Source organism: Priapulus caudatus, unplaced genomic scaffold (genome assembly GCF_000485595.1).
Source record: "Priapulus caudatus unplaced genomic scaffold, Priapulus_caudatus-5.0.1 Scaffold49, whole genome shotgun sequence".
Classification (NCBI taxonomy): domain Eukaryota; kingdom Metazoa; phylum Priapulida; class Priapulimorpha; order Priapulimorphida; family Priapulidae; genus Priapulus; species Priapulus caudatus.
The window spans coordinates 258,187-285,915 of NW_014577110.1; the positions used below are offsets into that span (position 1 = coordinate 258,187).

General features: G+C 40.5%; 3 protein-coding genes across 7 annotated transcripts in view; 2 read left to right on the forward strand and 1 right to left on the reverse strand.

Annotated features, from left to right (window-relative positions):
- The window catches only part of LOC106820827, a 24,330-nt gene extending 18,770 nt beyond the window's left edge, over positions 1–5,560 (forward strand). The window contains exons 7-14 of the mRNA XM_014825398.1: positions 368–1,291; positions 1,565–1,692; positions 2,049–2,319; positions 2,632–2,784; positions 3,018–3,141; positions 3,276–3,328; positions 3,662–3,752; positions 3,935–5,560. Coding sequence (XP_014680884.1) covers positions 368–1,291; positions 1,565–1,692; positions 2,049–2,319; positions 2,632–2,784; positions 3,018–3,141; positions 3,276–3,328; positions 3,662–3,752; positions 3,935–5,069 — 2,879 coding nt within the window. The 3' untranslated portion in view covers positions 5,070–5,560. The remainder of the gene's footprint in view (positions 1–367; positions 1,292–1,564; positions 1,693–2,048; positions 2,320–2,631; positions 2,785–3,017; positions 3,142–3,275; positions 3,329–3,661; positions 3,753–3,934) is intronic.
- A 458-nt stretch (positions 5,561–6,018) lies between these two features.
- On the reverse strand, positions 6,019–15,951 carry LOC106820828 (UNC93-like protein MFSD11). 2 transcript variants are annotated; one of them, XM_014825400.1, is made up of 13 exons: positions 15,850–15,951; positions 14,383–14,423; positions 13,752–13,859; positions 13,253–13,332; positions 12,618–12,714; positions 12,131–12,313; positions 11,716–11,750; positions 11,332–11,397; positions 10,437–10,562; positions 9,524–9,695; positions 9,268–9,331; positions 8,979–9,050; positions 6,019–7,655 (listed from the first exon to the last, which is right to left on the reverse strand). In XM_014825400.1, exons 1-13 carry the CDS (start codon positions 15,937–15,939, stop codon positions 7,494–7,496), a joined length of 1,296 nt encoding a protein of 431 aa, XP_014680886.1. In that variant the 5' UTR covers positions 15,940–15,951; the 3' UTR covers positions 6,019–7,493. The 2 variants fall into 2 exon arrangements, with proteins under 2 accessions (XP_014680886.1, XP_014680885.1); XM_014825399.1 differs by lacking the exon at positions 6,019–7,655 and adding an exon at positions 8,117–8,817.
- Positions 15,952–16,052: 101 nt separating this feature from the next.
- On the forward strand, positions 16,053–27,636 carry LOC106820848 (mitochondrial intermediate peptidase-like). 4 transcript variants are annotated; one of them, XM_014825439.1, is made up of 19 exons: positions 16,055–16,106; positions 17,901–17,996; positions 18,181–18,351; positions 18,950–19,123; positions 19,347–19,435; positions 19,857–20,004; positions 20,409–20,527; positions 20,723–20,786; positions 21,018–21,174; positions 21,444–21,606; positions 21,851–22,004; positions 22,136–22,267; positions 22,502–22,652; positions 23,452–23,522; positions 23,706–23,819; positions 24,011–24,130; positions 25,838–25,959; positions 26,293–26,366; positions 26,566–27,636. In XM_014825439.1, the coding sequence occupies exons 3-19, from the start codon at positions 18,196–18,198 to the stop codon at positions 26,634–26,636; spliced, it is 2,079 nt and encodes a 692-aa protein (XP_014680925.1). In that variant the 5' UTR covers positions 16,055–16,106; positions 17,901–17,996; positions 18,181–18,195; the 3' UTR covers positions 26,637–27,636. The 4 variants fall into 4 exon arrangements, with proteins under 4 accessions (XP_014680924.1, XP_014680925.1, XP_014680927.1 ...); XM_014825441.1 differs by having other exon boundaries at positions 17,901–17,987; XM_014825438.1 differs by lacking the exon at positions 17,901–17,996 and having other exon boundaries at positions 16,053–16,106.
- Positions 27,637–27,729: the final 93 nt, after the last annotated feature.

A 27,729-nucleotide genomic window follows, 5' to 3' on the forward strand; every position in this document is an offset into this window, starting at 1 on the left:
GCCATCGTTAGTGTTACCACTGCCTTGATTATTACTATCACCCTCGTTAGTGTTACCACTGCCTTGATTATTAGTAACCACCATCGTTAGTGTTACCACTGCTTTGATTATCAGTACCACCATCGTTTGGTGTTACACTGCCTTGATTATCAGTACTGCCAGGGTGATACTGATAATCAAGGCAGTGGTAACACTAACGATGGTGATACTGATAATCAAGGCAGTGGTAACACTAACGATGGTGGTACTAGACAGCCAGGCAGTGGTAACACTAACGATGGTGGTACCAGGCAGCCCGGGGGTGGTAACACTAATAGTACTGACAGTAGTTATCCAACCAACGGTAACATTAATCATGGTGGTGCAGATCAACCAGTTGTCGGTGGAACAGCAACGACGGGAGTCGGCAGTTCTAATCTACCCGGCAGTGATCTGGATCAAAAAGGCAGCAATAATGCAGGGACAGGCAGTGGTCAATCAGGCAGTGGAGTTACTGGTCAGCCAGGCAGTGACAAGAACAAACAGTCAGGCAGTGAAAGTAAGGATCAGTCAGCCAATAATAGCAGTGAAGGAACAGGCAGTGGAGGCACTGGTCAATCTGGCAGTACTAGCACTGGACAACCAGGAACTGACAGTACTGGTCAGCAGCTAGGAAGTAATAACAGTGGGCAGTCGGGGAATGGCAGTACGCAACTACCAGGCAGTGACGGGATAGGACAGAAAGCAAGCAGTAATGAGAGCCAGCAAGTCAGTAGAATCCCCGGCAATGCCACAGCAACTGATGCTAGTGGAACTGGCACAAACACCAGTGGGCAAGGCAATGATACCACCGGACAAGCCGGCAACGGTCGCACTGACGTCGGAAGCACTAACCAGCCTGGCAGTAGTGGTACTGATCAAGTTGACAAGAGTGCCACTGCTCAGTCAGGTGTTGGCGGTGGTAATCAGGCTAGCAAAGGGCCTGCCGCTAATAGCACCGGCCAGCCAAACAACACCACCAGTACTCAGCCGGGCAACATTGCTTCTACCAAGACTAATAACGGCGGGACCGGCCAGCAAAGCAACGTTGCGACAACAATTGTCGGTTCACACATCCCTCCTGCTATAGAATGTGAAGGAATAGATTTTGATGAGCTGCCTAGCCATCACGCAAAGTCATGCAAACCCGGCCACCCGGGAGGATGTGGATGGGGCACGGGGATGGTGTGTCAGGCAGTGTCACCTTGGAAGCACGAATGTCGCTGCCCGGCTGGACATTGGCTATCGAAGACCAGCGAGAAGAAATGTGAAAGTACGTATAACGTTTACGAGGCGAGTTAGCTTCTACCAGTTATAGGACATCACTATATTATAAATAGAATAATGGCGATACCTATCTATGGTGCATCATTCATGTCACGTATTATTTTTCGTGCTTAAACTAAATAAAACACGTCTGTAAAACTTCTAAACTAATAGTAATAAGATTGCACAACTATTCCGTTAAATTGCTCTTGGAAGTTTAGAATGGTACATGCATGTGTGAGTTAACGTACGTACTCTTCGTTGCTTTCGTGATCGTCAGGAAGCGTTCTGTTCCGAGTTCAGTTCAGGATGCTACAACTCTGCAATAAAGATTTGGAGTACGTGCCCAACATGGATGACCCTGAGAGTGAAGACTTTAAGAACGTTCAGAAATTAACCATGTTCGGGGTAATGATGCAGATGACACCGGCATATTTATACAAACGCGAAGATTATGAATGTGGTATTTTATTTCTTCTGATAGTGATTACAGTTTAATGAATAGCGTTTTCATGGCTTCATAACATTCCTAAACAATTTAAAATGTTATGAAGAAAATGTTCATGCGCTGTAACAATGCGAGAATCATGATAATGCAAGACTGCCTATATGATCCGCAATTTTTATTATTTATTAAATAGTGCGCGTGAAAATGCGCATTTAGAAATTGAAAAATGAAATCACATATTCCAGAATGCTCATCCACTAAGGCTAGATAACTATAATTCATACCCTAGAATCCTAGATGATCTTCGTTCTTGCAGATGACAACTTTGATGGATCTCACTCCAACTCTACAAGACAAACTTTTAGGAGGATCGGTTGATAGATTTCTGCCTGGGAGTATCGTAGTACGGGGCATGGTCAGCTTTCGCACACATACTATTCAACGCCAAAGCAGACGACGCCGTCAAACGTCAGGTAGCGTTACTGCCAACGACATCCAACAGCAGGTAACCGAGGCTCTACAACAGACGGGCGGGTTGCTTGGGGAGAGTCGCCTCAGTGTGGACGAAGGCGGCATCGTTGTACTCGGTAACTATATACTATTTCCTCGGTTGTGGAACTACTATTTCCGAAAAAATATTAGGCCTAGTTAATACGTTAGGTCTTGTTGCCTACGTTGATATGATATTTAGTGAGACCCTGGATAGATAGAACCGCTAGATTGCACCGTATGTTGCGTGATACCGACAGTATGATTGCTATTGCTCACCGCTCTACGCAATGAAAGGTAATTGAAGGTCCACTTACTGTTCATGCAGCACGAGCGATAGGTTGAATTGCGTGATCACCTTTAATACATTTACTTTACCTTACATCAACTTGGCGCTTTATCACTTGCAGCCATCAATCCATGCACCAGCAGCGACTTCAATGATTGTCACGAGGACGCAACGTGTCAATACATGAGCAACTCCCAGTACACGTGTGCCTGTCATTTTGGCTTCATCGATACATCACCTGATCGGAACTACCCTGGTCGGAACTGCAGTTTAGGTAAGACCATTGAATTTACGGTCTCCGGAAATATGTAGATCCGCAATATATTGCTTTACTGGATTTGACGTACACTTAACGTTCACAGGTATAAACCAACAGGTAAAACCGATTACAAAAAGAAGGACATCGTTCTTTATAATGTTCATGCTATAAATAATCTATAATAGCAGGTGATACGTTAAAAAATATTCCACCCATAAAGTGATGACCTCTGTTACATTTTGAAACAGCGATTGCGACGACCAGACAAATCGTAAGCAGCACTGTGGGTTACCAAACAAGTTCCGCTAATATTTCTGGACCGGTTATTAGCACAAATTCAGGAATTACACCTAAAGTCGAGGAATCTTTAAGGTAACCCAACAGCCAATAACTACTGCTCGATGATTGAACCATTGTAGCTAACCATATTATAGTAACTGTAAATGATAACTTTTGAAATATGATGTGATAGTCATTTATGTCTATGATGATGAATTTTTTTCTAGGTTTAACTGCAGCGGAATGATATTAGCAGGAAGTTGTGTGTCAACGGGAATAGGTAAGTATTAATTCATCAATACTGTATAATGCATATTAAGTTGTAGTGAATCTAGGTACGATAGATAGCTAAGCATAATAATTATATTGTATCGTAGTGGTCTTTATATTATAGATATATCTATATATCTCTCTCTCTCTCTCTCTCTCTCTCTCTCTCTCTCTCTCTCTCTCTCTCTCTCTCTCTCTATATATATATATATATATCGATATACATATACGTGCGCACGCGCACACAAGTGAAGATAGATAAAGATGAATATCGTATGTTTTCATATAATTCCAGGATAACTTTGCCATGAGTTTTTAATACATATTCGCAATTTTCTTACAGGTTCGACCATCATTGTCATCTTAGTTCTCCTAATACTCATTCTGCTGCTACTCATAATATTCCTGATCTACTGGTACCGCAAACGTAGGAGGTAAGAAAGCTGTCATAAACGCATAAACGTGAAAAAACAGAATGAGCCAAATGCTTAAATAGAGTAATTAAACTTTACTTAAAATTACGTGAAATCGAAATATTGTTTCATCCAGATTTTTCCATTCTTCACAATCACCAGCCGCGTCTGCTTCTACAATTCGCGCCTGTTCCCATTCACAGGAACTATCCCGTGCAGACTATCCAGCAGCAAGACGCGTGGACAGAAGCCGAAGATGACGACTACAAGCGTGTGACCAAGTCGCAACAGCGCATCCTACTACAGGGTCGGTCCAGCGGCTCTAGCGGCGACTCTCTCATCCGGGAGGAGGTCCTGCAGAACGAGTCTCCGCTACCGAACAGCCTCGTCAGTCCGCGCGAGGTCGCCACCAGCTCGAAGCAGATCCAGGCGTTCAGCTCGATCGACTTGCGCAGCGAGATGCGCGACGCGAGCGACCAGACGTACGCGCACCCGGTGATGGACAGCGGAGACCAGACGGACGCGAAGCAGGTGAGAGACAGCGAGGACCAGACGTCGCAGGTGCGTCTCGTCAAGGAGAGCGGCGACCAGACGGAGGGAAAGCCGGACGTCGTCGAGACGAAGGACAGCGCCGACCAGACGAGTCGACCCGCGTCGGCAGTCGCGCCGTCGCAGGAGACGCTCGCGAATCGCGACGAGGTCGACGTCTGCGTCGCCGAGGTTGCCGCCGCGAAGCTGCAGGGGTCGCTGGAGAAGACGAGCAGCCTCGTGACGAAGAGCGACGTTCAGCTGGACGTCGACAGCGACGAGAAGAAGAAACCTGCGGCGGGAGCAGCGGCCGACGACAGCGACAACGAGTTCGCGTTAACGCCGCGCGAGGCGCAGCGCCACAGTCACAAGCGCAGGAAGCCGAAGCCGAAGGGCATTCCGCTGAAGCACGCCTGGGGCGACGCGACGGACGAGAGCGAGTACTCGCCGTCGCCGCCTGACGACGGCAAGCCGCAGCATCACAGTCGCAAGCTTCTAGATCCGCGCGGCGCGAGCAGCATATCAGACGAGAGCATTAACAAAAGTCGCCACCAGACGGCGAAAAAGTTCTCGCGCTACGCGGGGACGTCGCCTCGGTCGCGACGTCGCGCGGAGAGTGCCTTCAGTCAGGACAACTACCAGCAGATCATGGAGGCATATCAACCGACGGAGGTGCGCACCAACTCGGCGGCCACTGCCAGCTACAAGCCCCAGATGATCCATCCGACTTCGCAGCGAATGGTGAAACTGTGGGAGAACAACATGTGGTGGAAATTCAAGTTCAAAGACGACAAGTCGCCCAACAACTAAAGCTGGCATAACCCGAATAAGTTAGTGGCACCCCTATCAACATTGCATTTGCTGTTCATGTAGTGAACGGGCAGAGAGGGAGTGAAAACGAACGCATTGATTATTCGGGTTACAACTGGCACCACCTATAAAAGCATGAGCTCGATACATTTACGTCTGTGATAACCCTCTCTCGTTGAACCCCATGCGATCTACCGGTTACGGATGCCTACGACAGAATATCGTGAATGAACGTGTTTTTAACAACGTCTTACGAAACCGGCAGATCTAGATTTTATTATGTTTTATTATTTGTACAGTTGCATCAAAGTTGGATATAGTATACGGATGACTGGCTATTCCCATTTTTTACTGAATGTAGTAATCGTTTGATTGTTCTATATAAGACCCATTATAAGATGTTCAACAACAAAGGACCGCACTAAAAACCACAATACTGTAAGCAATATTTGTCATAGAATTAGTGTAAGCAATAAACTTCGAATAAAATTGAATTGCGTAGCTTAGTCAGGTCAGCCACAGCAAATATATATTAAAAAATTATTTTGTTATTAATAGTGTAAAAATTTTATTTTCGAACAGAAAATATTCGATGAGTTATTGTACCTACTGCACATTGTTTTGTTATTTCAAAGACTGTTCAACTGTAAAATACGGTTTCATACACATCATACCATTTGTAAATAGATATATAAAGACAGGTACGCATGCACGCACGCGTGCGCACACACACACGCGCACGCACACACGCGCGCGCGCACACACACACATACGCGCGTGCACGCGTATATATCACCATGCATAATGTGTGCAAAGGTAAAATAAAGCGTTAATAATAAAATTCTGCCCCAGCATTCATTAGTATACATTTTCCACCTTGAATTTTATTTACTGTTGATGTTATTCTAACATGTATTGTTAAACATATGTAATAAAATAAATGCATATATATGATATATAAACTTCTTTCTTGTTGTAATTCAAGACAAATTAATACCGAGCTCAACATATTAATCACGAGTAGAGAGGTTTGATGGACCATTCTAAATTTTGTACAAAAATCAAGCAAACGTTTGGTTTACGCGATGTGTAAAAATAAGGAAATCCCGGGCACTGTATATAAATACATAAATAATTATATATGATATAATATAACTACCACCATTCACATTACATTTCATGTTTCACATTAATTCGTACCTTCGAATTCTCAAATATACACCACAAGTGCTACCTATCTCGTGTCGAAAATAACAAAGGCCATAAGTATGATGCGTAGGCATATTAATTTCTCTTCAATTATGATTACACCAGCTGACACCTTATTCACCTTGAGGATACTGATAGACACTACAGCTACAAATGTACAGTATAAATATCATTGATATATATATATATATATATATATATATATATATATATTCCCGTGGGAAATTGGATTACTACTACCATGCAATCACGAAAGGTAGTTTACTTGACGCGGTCAATACAAATCAATTGCACACAAAAGTTTATCCGAAAACGTGTGTGCAAGAATGGGGGCAATTGGATCAATAAATGTGTATGCTATTGCCAGTTCATAGCAGGGGTGCACGTATATTAATCGTTTCATTAACGCTACTTAGACTAATTTTGTATGTTTAAACTTATGTGTTGTCATTATGACACGATATTCATAAATTTCAACACTGAGCGCTTTTCCTTTCGTACAGATAGGAATCGCAAGCAGTGAGAGAAAATTTCAGAATGTTGAACACTATTTGTCGCTTTTTTGTACCTCGCTATCCATAATTACACTGAACAACATTTGTTGACTGTACGCAAGTGCCAATCTTTCAACTACATGCGCGTATATATGGCTTTGGTAAGATTCAAATTTCGTTTAACAAGTATAGAAGCCAGTACTGCCTGGTACACTGCCTGATCAATACCGAAAATAATCAGTGGTTACTACGCAGCGGCACGCGCAACTGCCTCGAGACGTGACACTTGAACGACAGGAACTACTGTGTAGCAATCCTGAGTGCTTAGCCATGGCTGTCATGGATAATTAGGCGGAAACAGGGGGAACACGTATAATAACCAATCATGCTGGAACTACCATACTAAAACTACTGCAGCAGCTAAAATCCTTCAGACACTTTGGCATTCTCAGTTATTCAGTACATTTGTAATGTTAGTGTTGGTGATGATGACATCTTGTTACACACAAATTATACAAATCCCTAGTCCAAGTCAGAGAGCTCACTTTAGTCAATTGGTTGTTCATTCAAACCCTGAACCGAAATTGTAATAAAAGATCTCTGCAAACCTACTATTTTCTCTCACGTTTTCATTACTAGTAGTTCTGTGCTTATCACACGGAAAGATAGTCCTTGCAAACCTCCTGGATAATTCCTTATCAAATTGTCAATATAAATGGCTTCAGTACTTTGACAGCAAGGCGTATCCTCTGGTGAGATCCAGAGCATTTCGGACTTTGTAGTAATGAAACGTTCCCAGTATTGCCATGATGACCAGAATAACGAGTTGCACTGGCAGGTACAGAAATCCGCTGTAGTAAAACGCAGCAGCAGCAGCGAGGGACTGCAAGAGAGGAAATCCTATGTTACGACATGGATTTTTCTCACATGAGATATGAAATGTTATTTGGTGCCGTGGAACGGTGAGATTAAGGTAGGCTTCGTGCGTGACCTATATCTAATGTTACAGTAGACTGCAGACATATATTACTCAAGCTCAAGGGGTCGTTGTCGTATCAGGTACTACAGATATGTACCCGAGGTACATATATGTATACACAAAGTGTACCAGACTTGTACTACAGAAGTGTACCCTAACCCTAACCCAAACCCTAAACATACTTCATATAAAAATATAAACATAATACTAAACAACCTAAAACTACCTCCTAATTATATAAAAATATAAACATAATACTAAACAACCTAAAACTACCTCGGGTACATATCTGTAGTACCTGATACGACAACGACCCCATCTGCATTACTCAATGATGATTCAAGCAATTATTATTGACACAGAAGAAAATTTCCTGGTGTTAAATAAACTTGTGCATTTTATTATACAGCTCATTATATGTACATTCCTCATCAAAGATTATTTAAGCAACATACATTCATTTATACTCCGTAGCTCATGAAACTACTATGAAGAAACAAAATATACACTTTGAATTTATCCCCACTTCATCATGCAATCACTAGATATATACCATAAAAACTATATGTGACATCAATATTGACAGCAATTGATTGCACTTCTTCATCAACACGCTAGGTACAAGAATACAATCACCAATAAACACTTATCAGAGTAATATAGATTCAACAATTCAAATTCTCAATAGTACATGTGCAAATTGTGAAAAGAGCCAGCACAATCCTATTCATACAGTGGCAACACACAGAGCAATAATTCAATAATTGACACAGTACCATCAAGCCTATTAGTTGCGCATGAGAAATTCATAATCTGCCTGTTTTGAGTGGCAATCCAAATGTAACTACATAGTTATTTGTGAAGCAGAGGGGCAGTGAATACTTTTACGAATCTGCTAGATATCACCAGACACAACGTGATAGCCAGACTGCTGTGTCGCGACAACTCTCCACTCCACCACGAAGAAGCAGATCGTGCCGAAGAAATCAAAGATGACTAGAATAAGGAGTTGAAACTCTAGCAGAAGTTCACTCGAGTAGAAGAATGCTGCCGCAGCTGACAAAGACTGAAAACGCAAACACCATTATACTGATGAAGCCAAATGCGCCCTGTGTGCACCAAAGCAGGAAGAGGATGCATTGTGCAAGAAAAGGATAATTTTGGAATCACGACGGAAAAGACTATTAGCGGCTGTTGTTCTAGCAAGAGCGTTATTGTCTAACCTACCTGTACGAACTTGAACAGAGCAAATGCCGGGGCGCTGTCTTCAGGAAACATCATGCCTAGGATCGAATATATCTGAAAAATTCAGAGTGAAAATATTTAAATTGTGGCAACACACTGCACCCTCTTACACATTTAAATATATTGACAACCCATTTATTTGACGACCCAACCTATTTCATTAAGTAAGTTATGCATATATTTTACCAGATAGATTTATGGTGAGACAAGGCAGTATATTATAGTTTCTGCTTTAAAGGCAACAAATTGAGCAACATTTGTATTTAATTACCTGTGTATTAAAGCTGCTATCTCCAAGGCCAAGGAGGAAGCTACACACTATTGCAAGGTACAGACTGCAAGAGACAAGCGATGATTTGGCATCAAAACATTTGACATGTTTTAGCATACTAAAGGTAAGCAGATGTTTTGAGAAAAGGATCTTAGAAGAGCATTAGGTGGCTTTAAAACATTCCATTGATTTATGTAACAGCCATTTGGTGCTTATTGTGAATTAAGGATATGATTCATCACATATCATTACATACTTTGGTGGAGTGATCACAGACAAAGCTTGTGTGTCCTGAAGAGGAGATTCTCCAGGCAAATTTATGTAGATGAGGAAGAAACAGATCATGTGGATGACGCATCCAAACATGACTATAGGATCCCTGCCATAACGATTGGTCCTTTTTCCAAACAACCCAAAGGTGGCGCCACCTATCAATACAATTCATAGAGCCAAGGAATTAAACACTATCACACGCAACACGGCTCTATATAGATAGATCAGTCGATGAACGTACCACTGTTCTAGCTTGGAGTAATCATTCTGAATGATTACTCCAAGGTTCTAGCAACAATATTATTGCAAATTATATAAGAATGCCACTAGATGGCAGAAATGGGTAGAATGACTTAGTGTGAGCAATCAGGTTTCTGATCATTGGTTTCTATACAATGAATGTTGGTACATGCCAATATAGTTTTTAATTATATTAGTTAAATATGTAACATACATTACACTACATGATCGAGGATATTTTGGACATCAGTGAACAAAAGTAGGGCAGAAAGTGGCATCTAGTGACACCTTTCGAAAATTCCTAAATAGCATCATGACTGAAACAGCTGCTGCTGGTATAATGATCTTTCATGTTCATTGTATAGATACGTTCACAATCACACTAATTGGTTAATACTAATTTTAGGTTTTATTACGTACGAAATACAAAAGCAAAAACCCAAAAGCTTGCCATTATTTAGAATTCCCCCGAGAAAAATAACTAAGATCTTAGTCATTAGTATTGAAATTTACATAAAATTTGTACACTTACGTAGCAGTTTCCTTGTGATAAATCAACATTTGCATAGAATTTTTTCCTCACGTGCACCAAATAACTGTTTCCTTGCGATAATTCAATATTTCGATAGATTTTTTCCCGACCCGCCAGACCTTACCTAGAATTTCACCGATGCCGATGAAAACTCCGGACAGGCCGAGGAGTTGTTTCGCAGATTCACCGAATTGCAGTGTGTGCCCCACGCTGGTTCCATACACACCGCTGAAGAACGTCAGCTCCAACCCTGCAAAGCAGACGTTCAGACAGCGATAAACGCGACGACCGTCTTTACTGCGAGGAATGGTTCGTGTCAGTTACCATCTAATACTAGAGAATAATAATAATCTTATAATAATAATAATAATAATAATGATAATCTAATAAAAGACTAACTCGACAAGTGATGCTCTCTCGTCGCTGACACGTGCCCGAATAGGGTCACACCGAGAGCCTAAAATACGCCGCATCACGGCTTGTAGTGAATACCCTGAGCTCAGATTTATTCCAGGGTAAAAAATACACTGGAGCAATGAGCGATTCGCTCTTCAAACCTCTGAAATCCCTCCCGTGAGGCTCAAAATAGCTCCCGTAAAATTTTTGACGAGAGCTATTTTTCCACAGACTTTTGAAAAAAAGCTCCCGTAAAAAGAAAGAAATTTTTCCCCTGACTTATTGTCTACATGTATTAAATTGCAGCCGTTACTCTTGTCATCAGTGTGATCCAGAAGAAAGATAACTTAGCTAAACATGTGCACTTTCCGTGCTTTGGTCATAACTGAATAGCCATACTGTATTATATTCTAGAGTTGAAGGTGCATACACCTACTATATTATTTATTCAACTATACAACTGCACATGTAGTTATAAACCGTGAATGCTATCAACAAGCACTTTAGTTGATGCGCTGTAAAGTGAATCAAATGTTTCTCAATCATCCCTAGATGACTCAGCATTCGCAACTAAATGTTTCTGTAATTATAGTTAAAAAAAACTCACTTCTACTGGTACAAACCTGTGTATGCAAAGCAGACACTTAGAAACAGCATCTCTCTTGTACGCAGTAGCTCCAGGGACCGTTCTACAATCAATAAAATATGGATATATAAGCACTTTATACAGCATTGCTTCAGATGTGTCAGATCCACTGTGCATATATATTTATAACTTTTATATGCAAATCAATTGTGTATAACCATTTATCTTGCATGGTCAAAAGACTGTACTTTACCCTTTAATTTGCACCCTTAATAATTCTGTGCTAGCATATCAGCTCATCATTTCAAATGCTCTTGCTTACAGAAAACATGAGCCAGACATAGAATCAGAAATGTAATAGTTTAAGTCTAAATGCCATGAAGCCAAATATCTAGTACAACTTGGGAAACGATCAACTTACTGAGTGCTTGCATGGGTCTGTTTGGTACTGGTCTCCTAAGAAATGAAATCAATATTTACTCTATTAGTTACCGTAACACTTACTATAATAATAAATAATCATAACAGTGAACAAAATAAAACAAAATAGTTTTAGCTTTCTGACAGACTACACAGCATTATGATGCAAAAGCTCAAAATTTTATTCTACAGTAACTCTTATTAAATGTCATTAGCTTTCAATTAATGATAAGATTATTTAATACTGAGATAAATACAAATATTTTGATCTACACATTTTTATTTTATTTTGCAAAATTAATTTTACATGCAATAACACATACCAGAAAAAATGAACAAAAGCATTTTATATTCATTTAAAAAAAACAGACACCAGTACTTTGAGTTATGCGACGAGAAAACACGAGTGAACTCACGTTGCGTTAATACTGAGCAGGTCTTCATTGTCTATACCTCTCCGGTTGCGCAGGAGAAGGAGGAGGAGTAGTCCGACACAGCACGTTACCAACAGCACTGTGAAGAGTGTGTTTCTGCTGGAATCATCTATGTGGATCTCCCCGTGAAACTTGAAGTATGCATACAGGTTTCCAAACAACAGACTGCAAAAAATGATGTCAGAAATGTCAGAAATTATGAGTTAAAATATAAAAAAATGGCACCAAGGCTGGATAAACACATAGCTGTGTGGTAGCCACTGTCATTCGCTCATCATTGTATATCATTGACACATGATCTTTGAATCTCACATTTCGCCATTAGTTTATCCTTTGTTGTAATTCACTAGCTAGAACAATGCAAAATAATAGCCCAAATTTACACTAACCAACACAAATAATAATAAATTTTAATACACTACAGTATAAAAGGTTTAGATTAGTTTCAAAACGAGAATATAATGTTTACCTGCACTGAAGCAATGCCCAGAATATCCCACTGTTTCTGCTAATTGTTTCACTGTCAGAGTTGATTGTAAGATAGGAACCTTGAGCAGTCCACAATACTGAAAGAAATTCATGACTGAATGAAATATTGAAACTTATGACAAAATAAAACTGACCTTCATGTAAGACTCTATATTTAATTAACACTATGCTTGTCTGTGGGTAGGTCACCATAGCATCTCACACATGTTATGGATATTGCTCCCAATTATCTTCCTTGCTCTCTCAAAAATCAACAATTACCAGACCTAACTCATGTCGTGGGATTCATCACAAGTTATACACGAAAATCATGTACTGGATTTTCTCGACGTTTCTTTTCTGTTTCTAAGTATCGATGTATTAAGGCTGAGAGGGTCTATGTCCCCCAAGGTACTGCCGGAACGTACCCTGGTACCATCTAATATGCCGGACCGTACCTCGCCAACTCCACTAACGAGTCTAGGGAGTCGCCTACGCCTACTCCCTAACCCTAACCATATCAGAGTTACCAGGGTACGTTCCGGTATACCCTGGGGGACATAGACCCTATGAGATGTATTAGGTGCATGTCTGTAGATAAAATAATTAATTCATAACAGATTTATAATACTTTACCTGCAGCAGCAATACCGAGAACGGCAGAACCTCCATATATGGAATAAGTGGATGGCTTTAGAAACAGGCCAATGAAAATACTGAAGAAAACAAACGATCACATTGATTATGTAAATGCCTAGTGCATTGCTTGAATATTACATTACACTGTAAATTATATGAATACTATTTATTTTAGGTGTAAATCTGTATAATTATTTAGGGAACATCTGTGTTAGAATTCCAGTGAACGGTGAAACACAATACCACATCACTGAACCACTTTTATCATTAATATAATAACTTATCAATTTGATTCACTATTATCACAAATTTTCAATACAGCAAGTCAATTCACTCTTTGTAAGTGCGCTTTCAAGTTGAATATTAATTTAGTGACAACTACATGGCGACACAAACTGCAAATGTCTGATGTATGATATACATAACATGTAATGCTATATACTCTACATGGGCTAGCACAAAAAATTAGCAATTACACCATAAAAATATTTCTCACCAGTAGACAACGCCGCCAAACACCATAGCGTATTTTGGTCCAGTGACACTGATGATGGATGGAGCTGCCCAGTTACTCGCTGCGAACACAGCATACAGGATGGCAAGACTGGAACACAAATACGCCACACTTTTACTACAATAATGAAAGTGTCAATGACACTGTAGCTCACCTTAGGTGTGATAGAATAGGGAGGGGGATATATAAAGCAAGAGTATATATGGGAGAACTCCCATTATATAGCATATCTCCCATTATATACTCTTGATAATGATATATGCATAAGTTTTGATGCGAAAATAAATGTTTCCGATCTAAAAGTCTGAAATCTTGACGAGAAATGGCGCTACGCCTAAATGATCGCCATTTTGGTTTTCGAATATCGCACAAATAAAAACAATAAAATATTTCAGTCAAATTACTGTAACGAAGAATCTAAAACACAATATTACACGTATATAGGTATGAATCCAATAGCTCACCTTGACGATGTCAAGGCGAGCTAAAAATAGACACAACACTAGACTGATAACAAGCAAATTGTCGAGTCAACAGTCTTTGATCAAATGACATATCAAATCATATATCATATCATATCAAAAACATCATATCAAATCAAAACGCAGTTTACCTTACATATCCATCGACACCTGTACCCTCTAACACGGTTTTCTGAAACAATGTATAAAATACAATTATAACTTAAATAAATCCGCGGTGTGACAGTAGCCTGAAACTCAGGTTCTACATTTGTGTTGTGACACCATCCCAGGCCCTAATGCGCCAGCCTGACAGAGAGGGGGGCACAGGCTTGACTAAATGTATATGTCCGTGTTTGTCATTACTGTGCAAAGGCAGTAGCGCCATGACATTTATTACAGAGACCAACTAATTGCGAAGTTAATCCATTTTTTACCCCACCATTTTACTCCTTACTCAAGCCCAGCCACTTCTTCAGGAAATTGTTGGAGGATTTGATGGTGGTCAACAAGTTGAAGTGCCATAGTTTCTTAGGTAAGTTGTTTGCAGTCTAACACACAATTAACCTGGTTTGTGCTGCTATCATTGATGTCACATGGATGGAGGGGCTCAATTCTAAATAATGGGCCAAAAATGATTTAGCTATTTCTGACTAATATAGTAATTAATAGTTTATATGATTATTGTCCTATATAGAATATATATACATTAGGGGGCTTGGGTTAGGGTTACGGTTAGTCAGAAATAGCTAAACGAGCCAGGTCAAACAGAGGTCAGGGAGACATAGACCCTACGAGCTCAACTGACGTGTACTGTAGCCGGGTATTCTTCTGATAAACTCACTGGCAACCGAATCAAGTGCGCCCTCCCGCCACCGCATTGATAGGCTTTGCGATACCGGTAGTACAGTAATAAAGATATAGCTGTGTAACTTTAATGACTTCTCTATATTAACGTTATCATGGATATGCGTCGAGCGCGAGCGTAGTGGTGGTGGTGGGTGGAGGGTGGGGGGAGGGGCGAGGGGAGGATGGGGGGGAGGGGTGGGTGGAGGGGGCTCTAATGGCAAAAGCAGTTCAGTCCTTTGTTAACAGTCAACAAATCCATGTTTAACCCTCCTCTTGAGGGTCAAAAGGTTATCAGACACTTACTCTTCGCACGTCAGCGGAAAGTAGATTTAACAGTCCTTCAAATAAAGTGATAAAAATGGTAGGTCAGCGCTGAAACAAAAAAGTTTTGCACTCGGTCCGTTAGACCATGTCCTCAAAAAATGTCTGATATCTGACCTTTCCCCCACTGCCCTTTTACCTCCAATTTCGCGCTGGTGACGGTCCTGGTGGTGGTGATTCCTCTCCATCACACTATACATCCAATATTAAGAGCGTAGGTCAAGCTGTTGAGATTTGTACCGCAATTCCGTATTTCCTCCTATACCTTAAGTTAAGGGGGAAATATTCCCCCATTAACACATCTTGACCTTTGACCCTTGACCCCCCAAATTCGACATCCCGAGTCCGTCTCGCTAATTCTTCAGACTCAAACAGACTATTTGGGTAAACTTACTGATGTGTGCGAATTTAGTAATAAATACATATAATGGCTGAACTGCAATACGCACCTCTACCATAGTACATGTTTGAAATGCTGTAAATATTAGCATAAACGCAAATCCAAGAAGAACAACATTCAGAGTTTTGTTTTCCATCATTATCACGGCCACGTACGTCCGAAAGGTGGCGTATTTGTTCCCGTTAATTTAGATGGTCACACTATCGCTTTACTATATTATTCTTTAACCTATTGCAAGGAAAAGTGTCTCATCTACTGCCGGCTCGGCAGTGGTCGAGGTTTGAGCAGTAACTTCATCGTGTTATTGTAAGTTTTACGTATAAAATACTTAATATTTGTAGATACCATCTAAAACCAAACATTATTGTAAAACAATTTGTATACGGTCTTCGATGTCATAGCTTTTCCCACACCCATCACACTGAATAATCGCTGGCTTAGACGATTGGAGTTAGGTTCAACTTCAACTTGTACTTGTTGCATTAATGATTAAACATGCATTTGCTAATGGAGCACGTCGTACTCAGTCAAATCTAAAAACACCCGACAACAAATAATATTCTTGCAGACAAAGAACATGGATTCAGAAGCCAACTCTCCTGCAAACCCAAACTGATTTTATGTCTCCCAAACCAATGGCAATTAATGCACATTGTGGGCAAAATCGACGAATCCCCAAAGACAAGTTGATGTATTACTTTTCAACTTCAGCAAAACATTTGACATTGTAGCCAAATGCAAACTTCTCATAAAATTGGAATATTATAGAATTAAAGAACACCTTCAGGTGGGCTAGATCCGTTCTAGCGAACAGTTCCCAGGTAGTATCTGTACAAGGCCGTATCCGGACAACTACCCCCTGGACAACTATACCCTCTGGACAACTAGCCCAAGACAATTAACTACCCCCCGGACAACTACCACCCGGACAATTACCCCCCTAGGACAACTACTCCCCTGGACAACTAGCCCAAGACAATTAACTACCCCCCGGACAACTACCACCCGGACAATTACCCCCCTAGGACAACTACCACCCGAACAACTGCGACCCGGACAACTACCCCCTAGGACAACTACTACCTGCATGGACAACTAGCCCAAGACAATTAATTACCCCCCGGACAACTACCACCCGGACAATTACCCCCTTAAGACAACTACCCCCCTGGACAACTAGCCCAAGACAATTAACTACCCCATGGACAACTACCACCCGGACAATTAATTACCCCCCTAGGACAACTACCACCCGAACAACTGCGACCCGGACAACTACCTCCCTAGGACAATTAACTACCACCCGGACGGTTACCCCCCTAGGACAACTACTACCTGGACAACTACCACCCAGACGGTTACCCCCCTAGGACATGCAATTACCACCCGGACAAGTACCACCCGCACAATTTAACCCGCGCAACTACCACGCAGACAAGTACCCCCCCCCTCCATACAGTAATGATGGCCCATCTACACTACACATCGGACTTTTACCAACTTCATGATTATCGTCCCAGGGTCATTACCCATTTACACTTACCCACCATGCTGTTACTACCAGCTAGAGGAGGACGGATTTTTCTTTTAAAAAGTTCTTGCCAGAAAAGTTAACTGAAGAAAAAAAAGTTGCTATATAATTAATGGATTAATGACGTACTTTAAGTTTTCATAAACATTCTAAATTTCGTATTAGATATTTTTATAGATCTTTCTCTAGTGTGAAATTTCACAAATTTCCAATTATCTCCCAAAATGACCCTTGAAAATATTAAAAAATTATTGTTTCAATTGGAAATGAATGAAAATTAGGGTAGTACTTGTCCGTAATGGTAATTGTCCAGGTGGTAATTGCTCCTTTGGTAATTGTCCAGGTGGTAAATGCCTGGGTGGTAATTGTCCTAGGGGGCTAATTGTCCTAGGTGGCAGTTGTCCTGGTGGTAGTTGTCCTGGGGTGGTAGTTGTCTGGGGGGTAGTTGTCCAGGGGGTAATTATCCTAGAATCGTACAAGGCACCTACAGTTAGTCAATAGAGGTAACGTCTGAAATGGGCGAGGCAATGTACCCCATCATTACCTAGCAAAAACCCCTGCATATCTAGTAGGTTCCACCGTGCCAGGTGGTGTATCCTCATGCACCTCCAAGATTGTGAAATCGCAGAAGACAATCACTGCATGATATAGTGCATGTATGTCAAGTAAGTGGCTATATATATATTGCCGACTACAAATTATACTGTGCAGCCTATCGTATGAAACTTGCTTGCAGTGAATTGTGAAGGAGATTATGTAATTAACCTTTGATGGTATATACCCTTGAGTTTTCCGTAACAGTAATTATGTATGTGGTACATCAGTTTACAGCACTACATGGTTTGACAGGTGAATCATGCTGTGATGATTGGGTTTCGGAAGGTCAGACTTGTCTTGCGTGCTGTGAGCAGTCGTGTGCACAGCTGCCCACGATACTCCTCAAGCTGGTCTCCACTTGGTGCTGCATTTAATGCCAAACCTGCCAGAAAACTCAACTTCAGTTTCACTAACGGAAATGCGGTAAGTCTGATTCTAAATTAAGTACAGTCGTTGTTTTAGACACTTCAAGCCAAGTGTCCCTGTTGGTACTTGTACATCCTATCTGGCATTTTGTGCTACCTGTCCTAGTTTAATGAGTTTTTATAGTTATTTTTAAACTACAATCTAACATAATACCTCTGTATTCTGTAAAAGAGCATGTGCCCATTGGTCGAAATAAGCAATTAGAAAGCACATCAATTTTAGGAGTGGTAATAACCCAGGCTACTACACAGTTCCATGGCTATAGAGAGGAAATCCATAGAGCAAATCTAAAATGTTTGAATCAGATGGCATCCATCAAATCTCTTGGTGTGGTCTGTTTCTTTGATGGAGGCAGTTGACACAGTTGGTACCTGTACATAAGTGTATCCTGTGGTGTATCAACCATACTCTGATTCAGAGTGACTGTTTCAATACTCGGCAGTATTATATTCTATTTAAACTATAATGAACTTTACTCTTGTAATTGCAAAATCCAGGAAGTAACTGTGTTCAAGTGTGTTGCCTCTATATTATGTGCATACATTGTCAATAAAAAGTCATTTGAACTAATTTGTTGTTGGTATAATAATTACAGGGATTGTTTGAGATTTCCGAATTGGCAGACTTCTATGGGTTCTATGCATTAAAAGAAAGAGCCATCTCAGAGAGCAGTAAGTTGGTAGCAGAGGCAACGGAACCCGGGAGGCAGAGAAAAATGGTGGAGATCTTTGATGAGCTATCCGATACACTTTGCAGGGTGGCAGACTTGGTGAGTGCCATATAATATCTCGATATTTGTGGTAACATGTGCAATGGAAATAATAGCAGGCTTGTTTCAAGTGTCAGTGTAATCATTTCTGTACGTTTATCCAGTTTTATGATGTCACAAATACGAAAAATGAATTTTGAGAATATATGCCTTGTGTAGTATATGTGGTTTATTGAAATATCATGAGGGTACATAAGTGTTTTTGTGCTGTTGTTATATTCAGGCAGAGTTCATCAGAGTTGCTCATCCAAACCTGAACTTCGCAACAGCTGCAGAAGATGCTAGTGTCAACATTGCAGGACTAGTAGAAAAGTTAGCAAAATGTCTTCACATTTATAACTTATTACACAGGGCTATTGATATTATTAAAGCAGAGTTTTACATCAGATCTATGACACTGCCAGCCCTCCATTGGTGGAGGTGGCAGGTATTGGGGTTCAGTAGCAAATATGCCCTAATTTTTTTAGATAAATGGTCTTAAAGAATGGTTTGAAATAATGCTACTTCCATCATTCTAGGCAACAAAAACTGCTGCCGAACATCTCATCAGCAACTCTCCAACTGTACAATAGTTGCATGCAAATATCACCTGTGCACAGTTAGCAAAGATAACAACCTGATCACGATTGTTCTGGGGAACATCTCGCGACCCCAGTAGAAAACTGCTTTAGGACACACGTACTACTCTAATGGTAGTTTTATTAACGTAGATTTGTGATTAACTGTGTTTCAGGTTGAACACAAACAGAGCGCTGTATAAGAGCCTAAGGCATGTCACTGAGCAAGGAGACATGTTTCCTGAGGATGATGTTGACAGACACGTCGCTAAGCTTTTCCTCTTTGACTTTGAACAGAGTGGAATTCATCTAGAAGAGAGCAAAGTAAGGGTCTTAATAATAAATGTAATAGAGTAACTAATAATTGCAGTTGCTTTAGTCACACGTTTTCTGTCCGCCGTAGTAAGATATGTTACAGGAATTTTCGAAGGCACGATTTTGAATTTTCACATGTTTCTCACCTGTGCATATCAAATCGTTGACTTTATCAGTTTATGGAACGTCATTACTAAGCATGGTTTTCAGAATGCCTTTACCACAACAATCACCGGCTAGAGCTATATCTACTACTCACTTCAGGTGGTCATGGCAGTTAATGTTTGGAGGAATTATTAGACAATCTAAATTGTTCATATATATGTAAAGATGATTACTCTGAATTGTGTTAATATTTGTTACACCTAGCTACACTAGATCGCAGAGAGAAACTTGAAATTGTCTTCTTGCAGCGGAAAAGAGTAGTTGAGCTGAATGAAGAAATACTTAAAGTAGGATCACAATTCATGGAGGCAACACAGCAGCCAATCTCCATTAAGAAGGAGGCACTTCCTGAACACCTACGATACAGGTATAGAGGAGATTATCCTATCTGTGTTCGTTATGCTATATATACATGGAAGTAATTGTTATCTAATCAATGAGTTTATTGCCTCACTACTGGCATGAGTTTGTAGTTCTGTTAGATTGAATATGATTGCACACATACATGTGATTGTAAGTGCATGTGATAGTAGCTATAATGTCATTATTCGTTATGTTGTAGTTTCAATTTGGAAGGTGACAATGTAATTGTCACAGGGATGTATTCTGAAAGCCACAATGAAGCTGTAAGTATCTTGCATGGGTGAGTTGGTTTTCTGCATGATTGTACTTGCAAGGATTAGAAATATCAGCAATTTTGACTAATGTACAAAATTAGATGCAATAGGTTGACGTGTAAGGCCCCCGGGTTTAAAGATAAAAGGCCTTAATGACAACGAGCTTTTAAATGGCTCTAACCTGCTTTCACCGTGAGCATTAAATGTGATCTAAGGTATTTCGTCGGTGTCTCTTGTCAGGTAAGAGAGGCAGCATACAAGATTTACCTTCATCACCAACCCTTCCAAGAGGAGCGGCTCTTGAATTTGCTGACAGCGAGGCATGAGTTGGCTGCTCTTTGTGGCTTCTCGTCTTACGCACACAGAGCAACAAGTGGTACACTGGCTGACAATCCAGGTAGGCATCTTGAACGTTTGTAGTTCCATGTAAGAAGCAAGGTCTATGAAGCGCATGAAGAGACATGAAAACTGTGTTGCAATTTGCATTTAAGGTTATAAGAGTTGTTTCTGATTTTTCTGTAAATTTCTGATGTACTGAAATGTTTTTGTGGGTACCCATATTATACTGGATCCAACATTAATGAGTTACAAGTAATGTTAGTTGTTATTATCTACTGATGTCAACTGAGCGTAATGACCGTGGTCGGGCATTTTTCTCTTATCTAGAAACCGTCATGCAGTTTCTGGAAGGGCTAGTGGAAGAAGTGAGGCCTGCTGCCGTGCATGATCTGGATATACTGGAGCAATACAAGGCAAAACACAAGAGCCAAGCTAGTGTGCTACAACCATGGGATGTTCCATATTACACTGCTGTAGCGAAACATGGAAGGTGACAACCGTGCCATCAGATCGCGTATTGTAGATGACACGTATGTCACGACTTGACAGTTGGCTTTCCTTGAAAAGATATAATCACAGAATTTCACTGCAATCTCCACCAAACATTAGAATGTCTATATAGCACTGTGATTAGGTTTGACATTGCTTGACTACACCTGTGGCTAATAAGGCATTGTTTTACAGCTGCCTATCATGTGAAGGTGTTGCATGCAAGGTGTTGATTATTGTTTCAGGCACAAGGTTGACCATAGTGAGTTTGCAAAGTATTTCCCACTGGGAGCATGCATGGAGGGCTTGAACGAATTGTTCCGCAGTCTCTATAACGTCACATTGGAACACGAGCCGGTTGAAGGTGGCGAGGTTTGGTGCGATGAGGTCTACAAATTGGTAAGCCAGCTTAAACAAGATGCAGCAGTGTTAGTGTGCATACAATGGCATATGTACGCGTGCGTGTGAAAATTAATTCACCGCTCCCCGTTGCTACCAATATATACATCAATATGTATCTTTGTCTTTAGGCTGTGTTGCATGAGGAAGAGGGTGTCCTTGGATATATTTACTGTGATTTTTTCGAGAGGATTGGCAAACCACAACAGGACTGCCATTTCACCATACGTGGTGGAAGACAGACTCGTGATGGTACATATCAGGTATGTAGCTGTTCGGTCTCTGTATCTTCATATTTAGCTATACTATTGAAATCTCGTCGATAGGTTGGATCCTGCAGAAATCCTTTGCATCGCTGCCTACGAAATAGTGCTGCTGCATATCTATTTCTTATGAGTTACTTTGCATTTATATTGATACTATTAGTGCCTGTGATCGTTTTACCAAGGATATGCTTCAGTTTTGCGTAGGAAGTCAGTCGGTGTTTTTTTTGACAGCTTCCAGTGGTTGTGCTCATGTTGAATCTCCCAGAGCCCAGCTGGTCAACACCCTCTCTGCTCAGCCCGGGAATGGTAGAGAACCTATTCCATGAGATGGGCCATGCTATGCATTCTATGCTAGGTCGGACCAAATACCAGCATGTCACTGGTGAGTCTGTAGTTGGGTGTAGGACAATTTATTTTGAGTGTGTAGCGTGAAACTGTACACAGTGGAGTATCACTGCAGGAGATCAGAGTCAGAAGTTATATACAACCGTGAGAATCTTCTTGCAGATCTGCGAGTTTCTGAATTTTGGTTTTCAAATTTATCATTCTTGAAATTGGTGAAAATCTTGTTGAAAATATCGTGGATATATATATATATATATTAGCCCAAGATTTTTTAATGACCCCATAAAAGTAGCTGTCCATTGTGTGGAGGTATGCGTTAGTATATGTTTGACTGTACCAGCTATTCCAGCTTAGATAAGCATTATTTGCAGTATGACTTAAGATAGTTATTCGCTTAATATGCAATGCCAGAAATAACTAATACAGAAAATGATTTATGTTTAATTAAGTACTGCTTTTAGTGTCTGCACTCTTATATTGCTCATTTTACAAATTGATTGAGTTATCCAATTCGTAGGTAATGTTTTATTCATGAAATCTTCAAAATCATGTAACTTAGGGAGCATAGCCTCCGGAACCTCAATATTATGAAGTGCAGACCAGCAGACCGCTCCGCTACCCCTCCACCTCACCGTTTTCACCACTCCACTCTCACCACCCTGACTATAGCTTTGATGTGGGCTTACCACTGGAGGGTGGGAGAGGGGGCGGATTTTGGGGTATTACAATTTGTGATTTTCATGCCTGTAATTATTATGTGTGAATTCTGAAACTCGTAGCATAAAAAATAATGTAACTATGGGCTTATGTGTTACATATAGTGCTTTGTTTTGCAGGTACGAGATGTTCAACAGACTTTGCTGAAGTGCCTTCAGTACTCATGGAATATTTTGCAACTGATCCTAGGGTAAAATTACTATGATTGACTTTGATTTAGCAAAACCAAGGTTCTTTTGTTCCAGGCTATTATTTTTGCAATCAGTGCTGTCAGTGGTGGCACACCAAGCCATCATAGTGTCATAACGCTTTAGTTATAATGTTATAATTTCATCCGTTGTATACTATTAGTTGATATTGCCTTCTTTTCTAGGTACTGTCTAGTTTTGCTAAACACTATAAGACGTGTGAACCAATACCAGAAGACATGGTAACAAGTTTATGTGCATCTAAGTACATGTTCAATGCTTGCGAAACACAATTACAGGTAAATGTTATTCACTGCACATATTGCTGTACTTCTTTTCTCATTTCACCTATTCTGCTAATTTAATTAGCACATCTTAAGAATGTAATAACGTAATTAATAGAAAACGTTTTGTATTCGCCTGCGATATGCAATGTGTGCTGTGATGATTTTTTAAGCGATATTCAATAAATTCTGGTTTTTTGCAACAGGTTTTTTATTCTGTCTTGGACCAGCGTCTTCATGGCATCCATCCTCTGGAGACGAGCCTTGTGGATCTTGTGGCAGACACACAAAATGAGTTTTACAGCATGAAACATGTTTCACAAACGGTATGTTGACTGAAACAGCCCTGTCTACACACACGAGCTGGATCTGCTAAATTGCATCTTTGAGAAGCGATATCGCAGAAACCATTGCAGCTAGAAACTAAAAAAAACAACTAAAATAAGAGGTCATTCGATTCTCATTCAAGCTTTCCCTTGCAGGGTCGTAAGAACATGCGAATCCTAGAAAGGCCAAAAATGCCTCACAATATAGACAGATTTTTGGGGATATCTTTTAACCATTCTAAGGCTTGCATGGCCATCATACGATGAGAAAGCATGAAAGAGAATTGAATGGCCTTTGATTAGGTTGTTTTTTCAAGTCTCTAGCTGCAATGGTTCCCGCGATAACGCTTCTCAAAGATAACTGAATCGAATTTTTTGTTTGCTCTGTATATACTGCCACTATATAGCAGTGTTTGACCTGACCTTCCCCCCCCCCAAGCAATCGCAGCTTCTGTCGACCTAAAGCTTGTACCCGTAGATTTTACGAAAGATTGTCATGTAATTGTAAGATAAGCACATGCTCCTAGGAAGTATGGTTTTCATGAGCTGGAGAGCCCTCCCACGCGCAGTGCAGTGTCGCATCGCTGATCAAAGCCAGACACACACAGCAGGCTAATTTAGTTTTAATGAGCTCCTTGTATACAAAGTGGCGCAGAGTGGCTTTCATGATCCAGTCGACCCCCCTGCTGCCAAGTTCATGCATATGTATGAATGCGTGACAATGTCCCTTTAATGGACGTGGTCCTATACTGCACATAGCGATGTCTCATGCCACGTATTTACAACAATTTTATTTTGTTTGCCATGTGCACCAATCAATGTATGGGTGTTCTGGCACATTGGAAATTTTGATGAACAAACAGTTTGTAAATAGATGTTCTTTTTTACTGTAACCGTAGAGGAGGTTTTTCCAGTATTAGAAAAATGTCATAGCTACTGTCATCACAAAATGAAAACTAGTTTTGATAGCGATTCAGACATAACGAATACTCAATTGGAAGTATTTTAATGTAGTTACTAGGTATTGAGCAATTAAATGAGTTTTTAAAATGACATTGTTGATCTGGCTTCATATACAGTGCGATCTTTTATGTGCAAAAAACAAGGATGCGTTTAGAAAAGTAATGACAATGTTCTAGTAAATTTAATAACAAACCTTCGTTGGCATCTCTTAAGCTTGGGACACACTATGCGAATTTCTCTGCGATCAGATCCGCAACGAAATTCGCGGCGAAAGTATTCGGACCCGCATGCGATAATTGAGCCGACACACTACACGCGATCTACTGTTGCCACACGGCTCCAACCATGGCTCCAACAGTCACGTGATCTCTGGATTGCCGTTATTTCTCAATTACGTGATTAGCATACTGATCAATGATTCGCTGCATTATAACATTGGCCGGCTCGATTTTCGCTTCCATGGACACACGATGCGAATTTGTCCGCAGCGGTAAAAATCCGCAGTGAAAATATCAAAAATGTTTGATCGCTGCGAATTTCGGTGCAGATGAAATTCGTGGCAAAATTCGCCCTTGCTTGAGCGGACACATGCGAATTCCGCGGCGGTTTTAAAAACTGCTGCGGTCGTGCGAATAAATTCGCATGGTATGTCCCCTGCTTTACATTGTCTTGAAATCTTGTTGCATATTTAATAATAGGCACAGACACCAATGGTTTTTTTACAATTGCTTTGTATCTTTATAGGTTTGGCCATTGAGATTTGCTCACCTTGTTGGCTATGGTGCTAAGTATTATTCCTACCTGATGTCACGTGCAGTTGCCTCTAGAATCTGGCACGAATGTTTCGCCGATGATCCATTCAGCAGGTAACCGGTTGAACATGCACACTTCTGGGCGCACGTTGTTTCTCCCGCTTAGCATTTCTTTTCCGTATCGCTCGCACTCCATCTCTGCTCTAGCTGTTCTTTTTCCAACTTCTAATGCTGATTACTATTCTGTCTGAATACGTGGTCGTTACAAACTAGTCACTTGTCTGAACATGATACATGTATATATGCTGATTGTAAGCCAAATGCATAGTTAGATACTATTGTGATGGTATGGGATAGCAGTGTCACGTGGGTCAGTGACCTTGATATTGCCTGCCAGCCTCGATAAATCTACTTGTCAACTGGAGATTTGGCTGTTATTCTGTGCAGAGCAAATGGCGAGCTGTACAGACGGACATTATTAGCACACGGTGGAGGCAAGCTCCCCATGACGCTTATAGAAGGTGAGTCAGAATTATGATCAATATTGCAACACCTTGCATAATTATGTTTTTTCCTGTATGCATAAAACTGCTTGCTGGAAATTTAAACTGACTTAACGGCGAGCAGTCTTGCTATGAGTTCTCCAGAATTAGATTATGAGGAATATTACCAAGGAATCGTATTCAGAATGTTACAGTATGCTTTTTTCTTGCATAACAGACTTGTTGAAGAAGCGTCCAACTACACAAGACTTCGTACAATCGCTAGTAGAGGATGTCAACAGTAGATGATGTTACCTACTAAACTGATAAGTAATATCTAGTCTCTCTGTACATATCCCTCTTTGTCATGACATTAGCATTACTATATCTACATGCGAAAAACGCACCTACTAAAGGCAAGAGTGTAGAAGTATGCGACTCTTTAAATAAAACTACCAATGCAGATTTTTAATTGAGAGTGATGCCTTGCAAACTTGATGGTTTGCTATATTGAACATGGCGTCATAATGTAGATATGAAAAATGCTAGGGCCTGTTGTCAGAAAAAAAATTAGTCTTGTTTACTTCTTTACAAACAAAAGTAACATGAACTTTTTCTCGTAGAGCTGAACTCTATACACTGTGTATGGAAAACTCGTAGCTATCACGTTTCTGTTAATGGTCTATGAGAAAAGGTTAAGAGTAATTTTTGTTTCTAACAATGGGCCACTAGTAGCTAAAGATGAGCTCAGGGATTACCTATAGATCTACGTTGTTAACATGTCTGATCATCGGCCGTCTACATTATGTTACTGATCGATTGACCAGAGTATTTGGGGGTATGAGAGGATTAATAGTATTGAGTAGGCGTAAACATGAATTTTTCAAAATTGAACCGCCGTATTTGAAGAAGTAGTGGAGATGTCATGACGGACTGCTATATATGACATTATTCTGTAAGCTCGGTGACAACTATTTAGTTTATTCATTTAAATTCAAACTTGCTTCGTTTTCATTGTCCTGCGGTGACATGTCGCAGCTAGTTTTTTAATCAGTAGTAGTACAGTGGCCTATGCCACTTTATTGTTTACTTTCACACTGATGAAATAATGCGCGCGCTGTTCATTTTGCGAGAAGCAGCTTCACATTAACATTGATAAAATCGTGGTCGGACTCGGCATTAATTTATTCTGCCTTACTGAAGTCAGTCCTATCAGGTTTGTTGCCTATATCACCACAAGTGGCCTGTCACATGAGGAGTGGGCCGGTGCAGTTATTGATTGTTAAAATAAAACCTATATCTCAATGAACGACAAGCGAATGGACTTTTTCATTACATCACAATCTGCATCCAGTTGGTCGCTCCGAATGAAAGAGCTAGTTAGGTCACCTTAGCTGGAATA

What these genes read in the sequence shown, in the direction of transcription:
- LOC106820828 (XM_014825399.1), bottom strand. Translation starts at nt 15,939, where the DNA reads ATGATGGAAAACAAAACTCTGAATGTTGTTCTTCTTGGATTTGCGTTT. An exon ending in AAACATGTACTATGGTAGAG is followed by an intron (nt 14,424 to 15,849) that starts GTGCGTATTGCA and finishes ACATTGTTTCAG; the next exon opens with AAAACCGTGTTAGAGGGTAC. An exon ending in TGTCTGCTTTGCATACACAG is followed by an intron (nt 10,563 to 11,331) that starts GTTTGTACCAGT and finishes TCTGCTTTGCAG; the next exon opens with GGTTGGAGCTGACGTTCTTC.
- LOC106820848 (XM_014825438.1), top strand. Translation starts at nt 18,196, where the DNA reads ATGATTGGGTTTCGGAAGGTCAGACTTGTCTTGCGTGCTGTGAGCAGT. An exon ending in TTCATCTAGAAGAGAGCAAA is followed by an intron (nt 20,005 to 20,408) that starts GTAAGGGTCTTA and finishes GTCTTCTTGCAG; the next exon opens with CGGAAAAGAGTAGTTGAGCT. An exon ending in TGAAACATGTTTCACAAACG is followed by an intron (nt 24,131 to 25,837) that starts GTATGTTGACTG and finishes GTATCTTTATAG; the next exon opens with GTTTGGCCATTGAGATTTGC.